The sequence below is a fragment of the Pieris napi genome, chromosome 3, assembly GCF_905475465.1.
Source record: "Pieris napi chromosome 3, ilPieNapi1.2, whole genome shotgun sequence".
Classification (NCBI taxonomy): domain Eukaryota; kingdom Metazoa; phylum Arthropoda; class Insecta; order Lepidoptera; family Pieridae; genus Pieris; species Pieris napi.
The window spans coordinates 9,480,801-9,498,457 of record NC_062236.1 but is presented as its reverse complement, the minus strand read 5'-3'; the positions used below and the strand labels follow the sequence as shown (position 1 = coordinate 9,498,457).

Genomic DNA, 17,657 nt, shown 5'->3' with positions numbered 1-17,657 from the left:
TTAGGGCAGAAACAGTATTGTAATTTGAAACAATATGTGTAAATGTTTAATTAATATATAGAATTTAAATTAGAAACAAATTAAATAGGTAATTAATCATTTATTAAATTATCTCTTTGAATTGACTTATGTTTAAATATTATAATTTAATTCGTTAGTATTAGTCTAGTGTCCTTCGTCAATCCACATTGTTCTGCTGGGTGGCTCATAGTTAGGCTCAATAACTCGGCTTCTTACGATTTCTTTGTAAATAAAAGCAGATTTTCTTGGTGTACGGGTCTTCTCTGGACTCTCAAAGTCAACTTGGTACAGACCGAAACGTTCTCTGAAACATTAAGAGATGCAAAACTTAAAATTACAAACCGCTTTTCAATTTAAAAATAAAAAATCATGTTATTTTGAATTTTATGTGTGGATAGAAAATGGTGGGTTGTATCGCATGTTGTAATGGATTGTGTTGCCATTTTTGTCACGCGTTATTATGTAATTTACCTGACAACGAAAGAAGAATACTGTCAAAAGACAACAGCGACTGTAATGTAAAATTATATTTTTTTATTTTGATGTTTAGTATTTGCTTACAAAATAATCTGTGTCACCACACCGATGCTCGCTTGTTGTTATAAGCATTTGAAACATCGAGTTACCTACAGTTGTGTAAACAATGTAATAAATTCGTGTCAATGTAATTCGTTATTTTAAAATTTATGTTTGTTTAAGTGTTTACAATAATATCTGGATATAGTATTGATACCTTACTTGCGATATTCAAAAAATGCTGTGCAATTGTTCTTGTTTTAATATTTGTATTGTAAAAAAAAATTATACTTCTCTGATACATAAAGCACATCCACCTACAAACGTCTTTTGGCGGAGTTTTGGTAAATACTTACAGATATCCTTCCATCCATTCGAAGTTATCAATAAGACTCCAGGCCATGTAGCCTTTTAGGTTTACTCCTGCCTCCAACGCATCCAAAACACTATTTAATGCTGCTCTATAATAGGTGATTCTGTCCTCGTCTTCCAGACCACTTTCAAGGGTTGTTGACCAGCCATTCTCAGTGATGTAGAAAGTGGGATTATTGTATTTACTCTTGAGGTGGGTTAATACATTATAAATACTGTTTGGTGCAAGCTAAAAAAATATTTTTAATTGTAAAGTGCGAAAAGTTACAGTAATTTAAATAGCCAGGTAAATATCAATCATTTATCCATCTTATACCCACTACCAACTTTAAACGTATTCTATGAAATAAAAGAAGACATGTGTCCGTGGCCCGCTGGGACGGTATGTACAAGAATTTAATTGTTATACCTACACAAAAGATCATACTTTGCTATCGATTAAATATCTTGTATTTAAACAATACTGAAATTCACAAATACCTTTAGCCACTTGGATGCTGATTTAGGCCACTCCGGGGGAACATAGCCGCCAACGTCAGCATCAGAAAGAAGTGATGGCGTTGGGTGCCATTCTTTATATTCTTCATTCGCCGATACCAAGTAAGCTGTGTAGTGATTAACACCGAAGAAATCGGTGGATCCTCGAACTAAATCTCTCTCTTCGTCGGTAAATTCTGGCATACGAGATCTAGGGTAGCCCTGCTCCTTACTGTTCCTCTTCACGATTTCAGAGAGTTCCTTTGGAAAGCCACCTTGTTCCGAGAAAATTGGTTCGGCATAGATACCCCACTGAAATCATAAAACTTCTAAATGACAGAAATAAATGCTAATTGTTCAACAGCACTAAGCAATTGGGTAGGTCGCTTTTTTAGTATGGCAACATTTGAAAAAAAACGTGAGTGTACTTATGTACACGGGTTAGAAGTTATACCTATATATTTATTTGGCGTAACAAGATAAAAATCTTTTAAAAATTTGATGTTTCTTCGTATTCTACGTTTGTAGAAAAAACTAATCTATAGAAAAATTATTCTCATCACCTTTCCCTAACGCGCCAAAAGAAGTATAACTTCAAAAAAACTAAAATGTTGACGATAGCTAACTTCAGGAGTTAGTTTTTTGTGACGCCGTGCGCGCGCATCGTAAAATTTTTTCATTAACGCCCCAAAAGAAGTATAACTTCAAAAAAAAAATGGCAACTTTAGTTGAATAATAGGCTTTAGACCCCACATAAATAAGATCAAGGCAATAGATAAGACACTTGAACTTGACAAGATATTTCATAGGAAGCAATCTTATCTGTGAAATGTGTCACCATACCTCGGCTTGTCTCTTTATCTCCGCAGCGGATTGATCCTCTTCAGAATCTGTCAATGGCCCAAACCAGTTGACACTTATAGTTATACCACACTTGCCGTTTTGAATGGGCCTAAACTCCTTGTCGTATAGATGATATGCTCTAGCATTCGCTATAACCAATTGTTTCGCACAAAGATAGGTACCGACGTCTGTTGCATTGAGCCTGGGGGCTTTTGTGGTCGAACCGTAACCCTCATAACAAATTTCCCTGGGCTCATTAAATGTGATCCAATGCTTTACTCTATCTCCGAAATTTTCAAACACAACTCTAGCATAATCCTCGAACCATTCGGGGAACAATGGGCTAACAAAGCCACCTAACTCTTGCAGTTTCTGGGGCAAATCCCAATGATAAAGAGTGATCAGTGGAGTAATGTTATATTTAAGCATTTCGTTAATAAAATTATTGTAGTAATCAATTCCCGCTTGGTTTACGATATTGGATTGACCATTGGGAAGTATTCTAGACCAGGAGAGGGAGAACCGATAGGCGTCTAAGCCAAGTTCTCTCATGATTTCGACATCGCGTTTATAGTTATGGTAGGAGTCGGCTGCTTCATCACCGTTACTTTGATCAGCGATCACTTCTGGCATTGTGTGGGTCATGTGGTCCCAGATATTTTCACCCTTGCCTGGAAATTCATAAGTAACATCATAACATGGATTACATTTATTGTAGAACACGAAAGTAATGTCAGAAGTATTCTGACATACAATTTAGACGCTTGTTGATGTACACAATTTAGCTTAAACTATATTTAACTCGAATACAGCATAAGTATTATATATATTTTTATATTCACCGTCAGCATTCCATGCTCCCTCCACCTGATAGGACGCTGTGGCAGTCCCGAAAAGGAAGTCATCAGGGAACTTCCTCTCATGTTTCGGGTGAGCGTAGCAGCTCGCGACCAAAAGACTGAGAAAAAGATGAAATCCAAATTAAATATATTACGACTGTCTAATGAAAGCAGTTTTTAGTGTGTTTTCGATGTGACTGAAGAAGTAAATCTGCAGATAGAGTCCGCGCCACCACTGATTGCCGATAGACGCGGCGCTAGCGAGTAGTGCGGTGTAGTAATATAGTGCTAAGTGCAAGGCTAATTTACCCCAACGTAAATTGAAATGAAATTCGCGAACTACTCTCCAAGATTTGCTTCTAATGTTTTACCTTAAAACGAATAAAACAATATTTCACTGTAACGACAAATTTAGTTCCAGGGTTCCCCTCGGCAATGAGTAGTGGCGCGGACTATATATTATCTACATTAATATAATGATGGGTGACATCTACATCAAAATTCCGCGGAATTAGTACAAAATGTTTTAAGCTGTTGTACAGTAGTAGTAACGTTTATTTTTTTGTAAAATTTTCCGTAAATAATAAATGTTGTGTAATTGACGTAAAGTCCCATGTTATCGGATTAAATAACCGTATCATTGAGACAGACTTAATAATAACTGGTTTTTCAAGTTTATATTTAAATTATTAATAATAATTAAATTAAAATAATTATATTCAGAATATTAAGATACGCGTCGTGTAGAATTTATAAAAGATAAAAAAAAAGATATGTAGCGAAAGCGTTTTGAAAATTCTTTAAATTTAAAGTATGTATTAGACTTTGTAGGTTCGTTCTTTTACTTCCCTTAAAAACATTTGTTTAAAAAAACGTGTTTTTGTCACTACGTTCCCTACAATTAGTGTTAATACTATTATTATCAAAAACAGAGAAAAAATATTAGTTAAATAGATCTTAATCCAGTGAATTACGATTTATGGTTGTACTGTAAAGGAAAATATCGTGAGGAAAAAAGCATAGCTTTGAATCAAAAGTTTACGTTTGTCAGGCACACAGAGGTCCTGTCTATAACTTCCAATAACGATAGCGATCCCGACGTTTTTGTATGAAATATCGATGTAAGTAGTTCTCAATATAGCACAGCCTTGCGATTCTGTAACTCACTTTTCGAACTCACACAGCGGTTTTCACAGCGGCGGTCGCGCTCAAATCAGTCGTAAAGCAGTCATTTTATGATTTGGCATTCAAAAAACCGCTGTGTGAGTTCGGAAAGTGAGTTACAGAATCGCAAGGCTGATGTCGCAACGTTGGTATCGCGTGGTACAAATTCGGAATCGGGATCGCTGTCGCTAAAATTATTGGAAGTTACAGAGGGCTCCGATTTCCTTAAAATTTTACGAACGAAACAAAGATTTCATCTAACCCATTAATCAGCAATAAATAAATATATTTTGGAAAATTTGAAATGCGACGTGAGAAATACATATATCGAAGAGATTGTTTTATATTAATATTCAAATTACATAATAAAGTACATAAGTATTTAAACCAACGTCAAAAATCCTGATCACATAATAAACATTTCTAGCAAAACCACGTATGAAACTAACAATAAAATAATTCTGAATCTCTTACCTTAACACGATCAGCCTCATCTCTGCTAACAGGAAGGCTAAAATCACCTTATATACAACCAAACTATCAAACCACTTAGAATAATCAGATAACTAGTATTCAAAATAAACATATTGATAATATAATTCAAGATATTGCAGCTTCATCTTGACTCGCCAATTGATTCCACAATGTCAGCATCTTGGCATAAAACTAGTAGATTAAATTGAATGATGTAACTGTGAGAGCTAAGCTAAGTAAGTTTAGCTTAGCTCGCATAGCTGACGCAGTTTTCCATACTTGTGTGCAGACCGCAAACTATGCGAACTAAGCTATGTGAGCTAACTAAAATATGCGAAGCTAAGTTAGTTGTGTATGCCGATGCGCAGCTACACGAGCTAAGCTAAGCCCCGCTACCCCGCACACCATTTGCACATCCTTCGCCACACTGACTGAGCTTTGGCTTAGCTGTTGGTGTGCACGCTATTTATTTCTAGCTTAGCTTAGCCTAGCTTGCTTGGCATAGCTTAGTTTAGCCTTGGCAATTGGCATAGCTTAGTTTTCGGTCTGCAACCGGCTTAAGGCATGTTTAATATCTTGATATTTACTTCTGACGGACTAAGAAACACTTGAATTCGTGTATGCGGTGATGTTGCTTATTTCGACTATGTGTTTACGTGTTGTTCCCACGAGGATGTAATAGCGTGCTCCTATTTCACCATGCCTCCTGCTGATAGAGAACAAGTCTTTGTTTTTTTTAATTTATGTTATTATTATTAATTACTTGATATGTCACGTGGAACATGGTGTAATGGTTGCAGCTCCTTACAAACGTTGTGTAAAAAATGGCGATTAAAAAGAGTGGCGGAGAGTTTATTGCCAGTTCTTCTCTTCCGTCCTACGCCCTTGATTTGAGAACTGGCAGTAAATGTAAAATTAGAAGCATTAATATGTATTTCTTTACTGACGAGTCGTAAGTGTACATTATGTTACCTATATGATTAATTGATTTTTTTACTTTTTCTTTTTTACAACTTAAATGGTCCATATTGACGAATCGCTGGAACGATTTGGACAATAAATGTTGGCTTACCACGAAGGCTGATGATGGCATACATATCGTCGAAAAGTATCTAGCTGTACCAGGCTAATGGGCTGACTGATAACATTCAAAAGAATGCAGGAAGTTCAAAGAAAGGAGGCTCTAAATTAATGCCTTTAAATTAACTTTAATCAATTTGTAATGTTAACTTGTAAATGAAATGCAAACAAAGCTAGGTTTAAGGGTATTTAAAACCTCATATTACCCATTTTACGTTAGTTATAAAGGATTCGCAACATAGATTTATGTATCTGTTTCTTGATCATTATTTTTCTGAATAGACAAGTAGGTGTTCAGCCTTCTGTGCTTAATACCAGTTTTACATTCAGCCGTAGTGGGCAGGGAAGTGGGCAGGACGAGTGTGTAAACGCAATACTTTAATACATAAGTATATCGCGTAAATGCGGCATAACAAACATAGTTGATTCTTTGCTCTAAGCATGCCGGTTTCTTCACGATGTTTTCCTTCCCCGTACGAGTTAACATGCAACAGAAGAATCCGATGAGGCATAGGCGGGACTTGAATTCACAACCCCAAGGTTGAGATTAGCTCAACACTGTTTCCGTCAAGTCAAGGATTTATGACTGTACGGTCACGTTGACATTGACAATTAAGAATGCAATATTATCGTTTGTATGTAGAAAATTTTGCAAACGGTATTATTCTACCTTCGATTTCTAAAATTTGGTGGTTACGGACACCCATCACAATGTTTGCTTTTGTAAATACTAAACATTCACAGGACCATCTGAGTTATGCATTTCTCCTTAATAACGAGCTTTCAAAAGAAATGGCAATATTATGAATTATGACAATGACAAGTTCATGAGGTGACAGAGGTATGACTATTGACATATTATTGTTATTTATTAGATACTGGTGTTAATTTTTGTCGCGAAGCGGTTGTCAACAAGTTTTAAATGAGACCCGGGAGATAATGAAGCTAATTTATTAAAAATACTTAACAATTTTTAACGGTCGAATAACTATAGCCTAGCCCTAAGTGAATTATTTCTATAATCTATTATTTATTGTTAACTTTTAAAACAGAACATGATTTATTAGTGTGTATAAATTACATCGTTTTTGAATGTTACATAATATGTGTGCGTGTACGTAAACGAAAGTCATTATCTGAACAATTATCAGTTGATAATATTTGTATTGTCAATGACGTGGTGGTACTATAATTGAGTAGGTATAATTAATAGTTGTGTTATCATCGCAGCGGTAATTCGCGTTCGTGGTTATAAACGAAAATTAAAATGGGATTAAAATATATATTTATTTTAACGGTTTGGTAAGTTACATATTTCTTTTACAACTATTAGCAAAAGGAAAACCTTGGAAAAACGATACAACAATTTCATATTTTTTTACGTAGTAATATCGAATTACTTAAGAATCTAATTCTAAACACATGAGTTTCGCACTACTGTTCGAAGTTTGAATTTAGACGAAACAATGTAAATACAAAATTTCACTATTGATAACACGATTTTAATTTAAATTGTACGAATACTAATCAAGATGTATATTATACTTGACACTATCATGAAATTTACACGTAAACTATAAGAAAATATTAAAAAAATGAAGATATTTAACTATTTCAACTAGATAGGTAGGTACTTTTTAGTATCTGTAGACATATGTCGCCCCTGATTTAATTTAGAAATCCATTTTTAAATTCAAAAATAAAATTCGTAATTCCCAAATGTTGCATATTAAAGACTTCTAAATGTAACTAATATAGGTACATATAACTTCTATAGATTAATTTTGACTGATTATATTTTAAAACTATATGATTTAAACAAGCGATAATCAATTATTTAATATTTATGTTACATATATTCATACGTTCCCATTGATATTCGATTTGAAGTTATTGCGAAAAACAAATATTTGATTCGCTGCATACTGATATTATACTGTATTTCAGCGTTTTACATACAAATGCGTGGTCCGACAACAGGCTTCGAAGTTTTAACAAAGATTTTATGTTTGGCGTTGCATCATCCGCCTACCAAGTAGAAGGTGCCTGGAATGTCGATGGTAAGCAAAAATTACACCCGCGTTTGTCTTCAAAGCATAAGCATTGATGAAATGATCATAGGCGTTAATGAGACTGCAATTCGCATTGCTTTACGTTTTCAATACTTTACAAATTTATTATATACTAGCTGGCCTGGCGAACATCGTACCGCCTAACAGTCGATTATTTATGTTTAAAATACTTATTCTGCTATTCGGGACACCGGTCTAGGTAGTAAGATAAGAAAAGACTTGTTGTACATTATGTCAAAAAATAAAAATTTACCTTCCCGGAACACTTGAACTTTATGCTATGGTATTAAAGTTCAAATTGACTTTTAAGTATTATTACGAATATTATGTATGGGAATATAGAAAAGTGTTGTTTTTAGACTTTTTCACTAATTTTTTTAAATTTTTCTCTCCGTAAGAACCATCCTCGTACTTCAAAGAATATTATAAAAAAAGAATCAGACAAATCGGTCAAGCCGTTTTCATGTTATGTCGTGACAACGGAAAACGGGTTTCATTTTTTTTGGTTTATATATATAGATATATAGAGCGTGAGGAAAAGTTGTCCTCGTTCTCAAAATTATAATCTTAATTGTATTCAGGCTATAATACATAAATACATATATCTATGTTTGACTGTCTTTTTAACTACTTTTTAATCTTATAATATATACTTGCCCAAATAATTTCGTTTGGATAATAAGTATGTATGTACATATAATTTTCATCTACTGCTGTACTACGACTTCGGTTTCGACTTGCGTGTTGTTTTTTAACAGCGTTATCTATTAAGTATGGAATTTCCTTCAATAAGAAATGAAGGCCCCTGAGCGCGTCCGTCTGTTTGAACGACAAACTCAATTCGAAGAAACGATTTCTGTACGGATTTCCGCAATTAGCCTAGTGACTTCAGTTTGCGACGCTCATCCCTGACGTCGTTGGTTCGATCCCCGGCTGTGCCAGTAGACTTGTCTGTGCGCATTTAACATTCACTCGAACGGTGAAAGAAAACATTTTGAGGAAACCGACATGTCTTATAGACTTATAGACTTAGGCGTGTGACAAACACAGGAGACTCACCTATTTGCCTATTAGATTGACAAATTATCATGAAACAGATATTTAATCTGAGGCCCAGACCTAAAAAAGGTTATTGCACTTATTTATTTTTTGTAGATTGTTAATTATAATTACGTTGCTTTTTAAAATATATGAAATTAAAAAGTCGTCGTTGAGGATGGCATATGTCAGCGACTTGCTAAGAAAACTATGATTGACTGGACTATAAACATAAATATTGTAATAGTGTAATAGTGTAGTGTAATGTGTAGACCAATTATAAACGATGAGGAATTGAATCTGGATGATACAACTGTATTTCTCGGAATCACCATGGATTCAAAACTTCAGTGGTCCCCTCATATTAACGGATTGGCGAAGAGACTTAGTTCTGCAGCCTACGCGGTTAAAAAAATTCGCTCACTAACTGATGTCGATACAGCTAGACTTGTTTATTTTAGTTACTTTCATAGCTTAATGACTTATGGCTTATTATTATGGGGTCATGCTGCTGATGTCGAAACTATTTTCATCCTGCAGAAGAGGGCTATTCGTGCAATCTATAATTTAAAATGTAGGGAATCTCTTAGAGATAAATTCAAGGAAATTAATGTACTTACCTTTCCCTCGCAATATATTTATGAAAATATTATGTATGTATATAAAAATAGTGATAAGTTTACTAGAATAGAACATACGCACAATGTTAATACACGGAACAAACGCAGGCTGCAATTTCCCCGTACTAGACTGTCTAAAGTTAGTAATTCTTTTTTGGGGAAAGGGATACTCTTCTTTAATAAAATCCCAGAGGCTCTTTTATCTCTGCCTTTCAATAAATTTAAGAAATGTATTAAAGAAAAGCTGTGTAAAAAGGCTTACTATAAAGTCAACGATTATCTAGTTGATAAAAGGGCCTGGGACTAGTGCTAGACAGGCTACCTCTAATTAATTTGCGATATTTGTTTTAAAATAAGTGTTGTTTGATGATTTGATATTTTAAAAGAGTACCGAGAGTTCTTTACGCCGGCTTTTTCTCTCGGCCTACACCCTCTGTCTTCTTTGCCGATGAGTAGGGATGCCTACAAATTCAAATTTAATGACGTGGAAAAGGTGATACATGTATCTTATGTTCCATAATAAACATATTTTATTTTATTTTTATTTTAATAACTTTTTTATTTATAATAAATTAAAATTAAAACATCCAGGTGTTTTCACCTTCATGCCTAGTGTCGCCGCAGAAATAAAATATTAACAAACAAATAAACAAACGAAAACCATACATTAGTATAGCAACATTTATGAGGTACAAATTTGCGTTAATATGTCGTTAATTTTATAGGTAAAGGTGAAAGCATGTGGGACAGATACCTTCACACCCGACCTGACGTGATAGCTGATGGTAGGAACGGTGATGTCGCCAGTGATTCCTATCACCAATACAAACGAGATGTCGAAATGTTGCGTGAACTCGGCGTAGATCACTACAGGTTTTCGATTTCTTGGCCACGGGTGCTTCCTACAGGTGAGTTATGGATTCATACGATCTGAACGTTCTAATTCTGATTCTTTTTCAAAGCTTGAGAATTAGAACAGACCTTTATCTCTATTGAGAAAAATTTTTGAGCAAAAGTCTCCAGGTTGATCCCATTTTTACTTTACAATTATTGAATGTCATAATGATTTAAATTTTTTTTATAATTAATCAATCTGAATGTACCACTTTCTTCGCAAATTTATATTTTTATAAATGATTTATATTATATTACGAATATTTTATAGTTAAATGCATAACTACTATCTTATGTTTCTCGTTTAGCTTTTATTATATAATAGGTTGAGGGTAGTAAAAAAAGAAAAAAACACGGTAATTGCCGTATTGGACATTCTTGATTTTTAATGGTTTCCTTTATCAAGCATTGTAATTTTTCTTTAATTAATAAATTGGGTTTTTAAAACTATTTAAAATATCTATTTAGCTTTGCGCTCTCAAATAAGGTGTCCAATTTTAGGGTGACATAATTAAGCAATTTGTTTTGATTTTAAGATTTGATTTCGATTTAGTTCAGTCATTGCCTTGTTTGAGACTACTTGTATGTAGTTATTTTTATAAATATCCTGCACTCATTTGTTTTATTTCACATAAACAACCAATAATAATTTGTATTGTACTCCTTTATTAGAAAAAGACATTTAACGGTAGTTTGGAAGACCTGATAAACAGGTCTGAAAATCTTACCCCAACGTTATATACCTATACGTATATAAACATGCCTATATTTTTGGTATTTGGTTGGCTGGTATTTAGTTATGATACATATACTTACATTAAAATATACTATTATTAATCCTTCACGTTTATATAAAATAAGTACCGTATGTTTCAGGTTTTACAAACGTTAAGAACGAAAAAGGTCTCGAATACTACGATAATTTAATAAACGAATTACTTAAATACAATATAGAACCGATGGTCACGTTGTACCATTTTGATTTGCCCCAAACTTTACAAGAGTTGGGTGGTTGGGCCAGTCCTCTAGTGGTTCAGTGGTTTGAGGACTACGCTAAAGTCCTTTTCGAAAGATACGGAGATAGAGTCAAGTACTGGATAACTATAAACCAACCATCGTTTTGTTTTGAAGGTATTTTTGTCTTTATTTTGATTGCTGTTTCGTATTTTAACTTAATTTTTTTATTTAAGCAAGTTTGGGATATGTTCCCAATCTTGTATGTATGGTACATCTATGTATCTAATATTTTTATATGTATGTTTATTTACTTTTATATATGTTTTGTGTCGAAATAAAAAAAAACTATTACATCGGTATTCTACATTACAGGTACATCTTTGATTTTGCAATATGTATTATATACCTTACACATATGTTTAATATGTATATGTTCTAATCGATATGACTAAGTATGTTAATTAAAAATTTCAACAGTACATTTAGATTGTGTCGACAACATAAATAGGTAATAAACAATCACCAACATATGTACCAGCTGAAACGAAACTTTCCCGTCACTCTCTGACATATAAACTACTTAATAGTATCTTAATAGTATCTAGTATCTTATATATATTATATATAGATATAATTGCCATTTAATGCTCAGTAATGCTTCCATCACGCCCACGTGATCAATCGTTACCAACCCACAGGTCTGAAGAAGATTTTTATTAATTTTACTTTTTTACTTTTCAGGCTATGGAGGTATAATGGCTCCCGCACTTGATTCTAAAGGAATAGGAGATTACATGTGCTTGAAACATGTTTTACTTGCCCATGCGACGGCCTACAGATTGTATGAAAGGGAATATAAGAAGAAATATAAGGGTAAGTCAATAAATCTCGGAATTATATTTTTTTAACATTGCCAACAAAAAAAAAAAAAAACAAATAATGTTATCGTTTTCTATTAATAATGTTCGTTTAAAGGTAGGATACTTAAAAACTACGCTTTTACGCATTGATTCTTGGAGATATTTGGATAATCTAAAAAGAAATTGTAATTATAGAAAAAATATAAATTTTGTCAATTCATCAAAAGCATGTTGCAAATATCATCACAGAAAAAATTCACCAACTGTAGTGTCTTTAAATTTTTGTAATAATTAAAAAAAGTATTTTATTTATAGGAAAAACACCCTATTCATAAATTTCAGGTTCCGTCGGTATATCCTTATCTCTAAACTACGGTTTCGGATTCGACAATAAAACAGAAAATGAAGAGGCGGCTGAAATTTATAGAGATTTTACTGTAAGTTGGATATTTTTTTGTTTTTAGATCAATGCAAAGTGTTTATAAAGACGTTTCAATAAACATACGGTATTTACGATTTTGGAAAAAAAGATGAAGCAAGAGAAAGTGCATGATAAAAAATATTCAGACTTTGTAGTTCTGTAAGAAAGGAATTAATAATAAGGAACTTCGTTCCAAAAAAATAATTTAACTTTTTTTTAATACTTCCTAGATTGGTATGTACATGAACCCAATTTGGTCGAAATACGGCGATTTCCCGAAAACGGTGAAAAGCAGAGTATTGAAAAAGAGCAAAGAGCAGGGATATGAAATGTCGCGTCTACCCACATTAAGCCCGGAGGAAATTAAACTTTTGAAAGGTAGTTTTGCAATGTTCTCTTAACCTTCTTCATTCCATTTCCATTTAATTCGAAACCATTAGTTTTTAAATTAAGATGGGAGTTCATATCCCGGTATCAATAGATTATTATTCCTTTATTAAGATAAAAAGTGTGTGTGTGTGTACATATTTATGTACAGGCGTTAGAAGTTATACTTCTTTGGCATAACAAGATAAAAATCTTTTTATATTTTTTTGTTTTGCCTTATTCTACGTTTGTAGGAAAAACGACACTAACAATAGAAAAAAGGTATTAAATACATTGAAAGTTTTATTATAATGCCTCATCTGGTTAAATAAAGTTATTTTATAAAGTTTATTTAAATATCACAAAAAAATATATCTACATAATTAAAGAAATGGACATATTTTACTTTAAAATGTTGACTATACTCACTTCAGGGTGTCGGTTTTTTGTGACGGTGTGCACGCGCATCGTAAAAATGTACTCTCATCATTTTTCCCTAACGCGCCAAAAGAAGTATAACTTCAAAAGGATGTACCTACCTATAGTTAAAAAAGAAAGTGTAATAGCCAACCTAGGATTCCCTGTGTCGTGAGCAGCTAGTCTCTTCCACTTGACATATTAATGATTTTAGGCACTTCATGTAATAAATTCTACATTCTTATAAGTAAACTACTGTTTCACAAGAAGAACTCTTACTGTTTCAGCATAGGGCAGTTGCTCAAGATATTCGAATGTATAAAGTTATGAATCGATAATGAAACATTTGGTTTTTAAGAAAGTGGTAAAAGGTAAAAACATTCGCATTTGATAGTTCGTTTTGAAGGTAAACATGGTGAGGAATCCTACTAGAAACGAAACGCGGAAACTGATGCTATCTTAGTTCAAGAACGTTAAGATAGCATCAGTCAGACACTGATAATTATAACTGATCATATAGTGTTTCTTTTTTTTATTATTACCTACTAATAAATAATCAGGATGAAGAATTTTAAACATATATATAATAATTTTCCAGGTTCAGCTGATTTCTTAGGTGTAAATCACTATACGTCAGTGTTAGTCAAACCTCAAAAAACCGAAAAGTTTGAAGTACCGTCATTTGAAGATGACATAGGCGTTGAAATATCGCAAAGTGTTCATTGGCCACAATCAAAGAGTTCATGGCTGAAAGTAAGATTTTATTTGCAATATTAGGGTAGTTTCAAAAACATTAATTCCTTTTTGTATCATTTGGTAGTTGAAAAAAGTCGTTCACAAATCGTATTATTAATTATTTTTTTAATACTTTCAGAGTTCCCCATTCGGAATATACCGCCTATATATGTACATAAACCAAAAATACGACTACCCTCAGACGTTTATAACAGAGCAAGGCTGGTCCTCCGAGCCGGGTCTCAACGACCGAACGAGGGTAGATTATTTAAGGGAATATTTAGTCGCAGTTTTATTTGCTATTGAAGATGGAGCTCAAATAATGGGTTATACTGTTTGGAGCTTGATGGATAATGTTGAGTGGGTTGCTGGCACGAGGTTAGTACATTTAGTTATACATACAGAGGTCACAGTAAACTCATAAAATGTAAGAATATGCGCCAAGTCTAGTGAAAGGCGCCAGAAAATAAATAAAATAAATCTTTGTTATTATTTTAAATTATTGCCTCTCTATTGATTCTATTTCCGCTTGACATTGATGTATGGGACACTCTATGAGTGAGACTTCATTATTAGCATATTATACAAAATACATGTACCTACTAATCAATTACAAGTAGTAACTTTTGTGATATTTAACAACGATATAGTTTGATTCAAATATTTCATTCTATTTGAAATAAAAGTATGATAATCACTATAATGAGTATCGAAAGGCTTGTTTCTTTTTTAATTAATCTATAATAAAAAACTTTATTCATGACAAATAGGTTGTGACAAAATTCATATTTCGCTAGTCCCCACATTAGGGAACCCCGTGCTGTAACTAGATAACAATTATTCCGTGGTACATGTTTAAAACAGGTTTTTGAAAAAAGTAGTTTTAGCGTAACAACTAATCAAACACAAGTCTTATAAGACATTAAGTATGCGTAACTGTGTGTGTGTGTGATAGCTGTTACGCACGCATATATATATATGTGTATGCGTGCGCTGTGTCAGAGTAAATTTTTGGGAATGTATATTGCATTCAGTTGACTGAGTAGGTATTGTATTGATTCCAACTGTAATTATTTAAATTGAATTTTTCAGTGAACGTTTTGGCCTGTATGAAGTAGATTTTGAATCTGAAGAAAAAACGAGGACAGCTAGACTGTCAGCACTAGTCTATAAACGAATAATACAGAAGAGGATTGTCGAAAAAGATTGGGAACCAGATAATTGGAAAATATCCATAACACAAAAGAAGAAAAAAGATGAATTGTAGATTTATTTATAAGTGATTTATTATTACAAAGTGTTACAAAATTATGTATTATCTTTATTTTTATATATCCCTACATTATCATAAATTCATAAGTATACATTTATGAACATGAATTAATAATATTAAAAATTAGGTATTTTTTCATTGTTTATTTAGTCTTAGTTAAACGTCATCTAGCGCATAAAATAGAAACTAGCGTGTTATTATATGTTTTGATTTAGTAAAAACGCGATTGCCATCTATTGTGCATTTTTATAAACTCGCTAGATGGCGCTTAATGCTGTAAGTTACGCTAAGACACAGCAAATATTATATAAAGTTTTCTATTTGTGGAATTGAAAATAAAAGACATTATAATTTAATTTGTAATAGTTATAGCTTCAAAAGTTTGGACATAGATCTGCTTCACACATAACAACCTAATATAGAACCACTTCTAGTTTTCGTGGTATTGCTACTTGTCGCTAGAGGACGCTAATAGAAGTTATAAAGACTCTTTTCAACAAATTCATTTTTCTTTTTGACAATAGATAGCGCTACACAAAAGTGTAAACATTTATTTCTATAATTATGTACTACTTGTATTTTTTATTTTTACTCTCTACAAGTGTGAACCTCAACATATATCGTTTCTGATATTAACAAACATATTTTGTTTCTTACTGTTTAATGACTGTAAAACTGAATTTATATATATTTATAGAAGAAAAAATTTGTTAATGTTAATACGGCTAAAAGCTTTGAATTTGTGAGTTTACTTTAATATTATTATTATTTTATTTTATTATATTAAGCCCCTTAACCCCATGAACCATAGGGGCAGACAGTCCAGGTTTTGTTTATTCATGATTTTTATTTTGGCTGCTTCCTAGATGACGAATAAAATAAAATAAAATAAAATATTTATATCGACGGCTCCGGAGAATAAAATGATAAATGCAAAATCACAACTTTACAGGAAAATTAAAAAACCGTTTTAATAAGATTACTTCTTTTGGATCCTAGGTAGGAACCTGGGAGTTAGCTTAAATGATAGCTAATTTTTAGTGTTATCTCTATACTCAGTTGAAATTTTAAAAGATTCCACTGAACTTGAGATATTTAGGAAATAAAACATTAGACTAAATTAAACAATAACATGTGTTGCTAACATGCACTTATCATTTTATTCTCAATTAAACTTCATTCATACGAATATTATAATATAGTCCTGTCATGTTATTCTACGATATAGGAACTCTCCAGCAATGTCGATAATCTAATATTATCATCTTATTCGCGTTATTATTCACATAATGAATTTACGATATGAGTAAATTAGACGTATTTAAAATAAACTACTTAATTATAATCAACTGTTATTTATTTTGGGACCAACATTTAAAGCCAACAAAGATGATGACAAAAATAATACTTTTCAAGAAAACAAAACATAACCAAACAAACATAACATAAAGTCACTCTCAAATAAATCAGTCTATAATCAATCTATCTATCTCCATACTCAAATCTTCATAATTAAGTGGCATCTTCGAGTAAACATTCAAAATCACAAAACCTAATATTCCAAATAAAATATAAGCGAAATCTAAGTAATTTCTATCCAAAAGTATATTATAATTGAAAAAAAGTCTTCTTATTAGTTGCTTAATATTTAAAAAAAATTGTCTTCATCAGCACAGTTATCAGTTGGTGCTTCTGCCTCATCATTAAATTTAAGAGATTCATAGAAACCATGATAGTAGCTTGGTATGTCATTTGTTTTACAAAGACTTATGAGATCAGAATGTAGGGATTTACGTATTGGCAGAGTCTCCGTGTATACAATTTTTAATTCAGGACTGTCATTAAATATTGGGTGTATTGGAAGCATGTCTGTGTTACCCCGTTTGGATCTCTGTTGGCGTTCCACGTTGAGCTTAGAATACTCAGCGTCAAAATCATATTTAAACCGCAAGATGAATGGTTCTGAACTGGTTACATTGATTTCCATTATTTTAGACCACTTTATTTTCTTACCTCCATCATCTTTACCCCAGTGTTTGTCCTCGAGTAATTCTTTTGATAATCTAATCTTAAGAAACTATTGCTACTTACTCCCTAATCAATCAATGGACTGTATTTGTCTGATGAATAAAATTATTATTATGTCGTAGAAGTCACTTTGTAACATTTCTTTAATTATGTATTTCTCGCCATTTACTATGGCACAGGGTAATTATTG

At 32.6% G+C, this 17,657-nt stretch overlaps 2 protein-coding genes across 2 annotated transcripts; one reads left to right on the top strand and one right to left on the bottom strand.

Annotated features, from left to right (window-relative positions):
• Positions 1 to 85: 85 nt before the first annotated feature.
• On the bottom strand, positions 86 to 4,869 carry LOC125063745 (myrosinase 1-like). The gene is made up of 6 exons (XM_047670341.1): positions 4,707 to 4,869; positions 3,072 to 3,187; positions 2,230 to 2,900; positions 1,390 to 1,698; positions 894 to 1,138; positions 86 to 325 (listed from the first exon to the last, which is right to left on the bottom strand). The coding sequence occupies exons 1-6, from the start codon at positions 4,724 to 4,726 to the stop codon at positions 166 to 168; spliced, it is 1,521 nt and encodes a 506-aa protein (XP_047526297.1). The 5' UTR covers positions 4,727 to 4,869; the 3' UTR covers positions 86 to 165.
• Positions 4,870 to 6,677: 1,808 nt separating this feature from the next.
• Positions 6,678 to 15,477, top strand: LOC125063736 (myrosinase 1-like). Its single transcript, XM_047670320.1, has 10 exons — positions 6,678 to 7,088; positions 7,734 to 7,846; positions 10,242 to 10,424; positions 11,287 to 11,541; positions 12,109 to 12,240; positions 12,570 to 12,664; positions 12,879 to 13,026; positions 14,030 to 14,184; positions 14,306 to 14,544; positions 15,259 to 15,477. The coding sequence occupies exons 1-10, from the start codon at positions 7,054 to 7,056 to the stop codon at positions 15,431 to 15,433; spliced, it is 1,530 nt and encodes a 509-aa protein (XP_047526276.1). The 5' UTR covers positions 6,678 to 7,053; the 3' UTR covers positions 15,434 to 15,477.
• Positions 15,478 to 17,657: the final 2,180 nt, after the last annotated feature.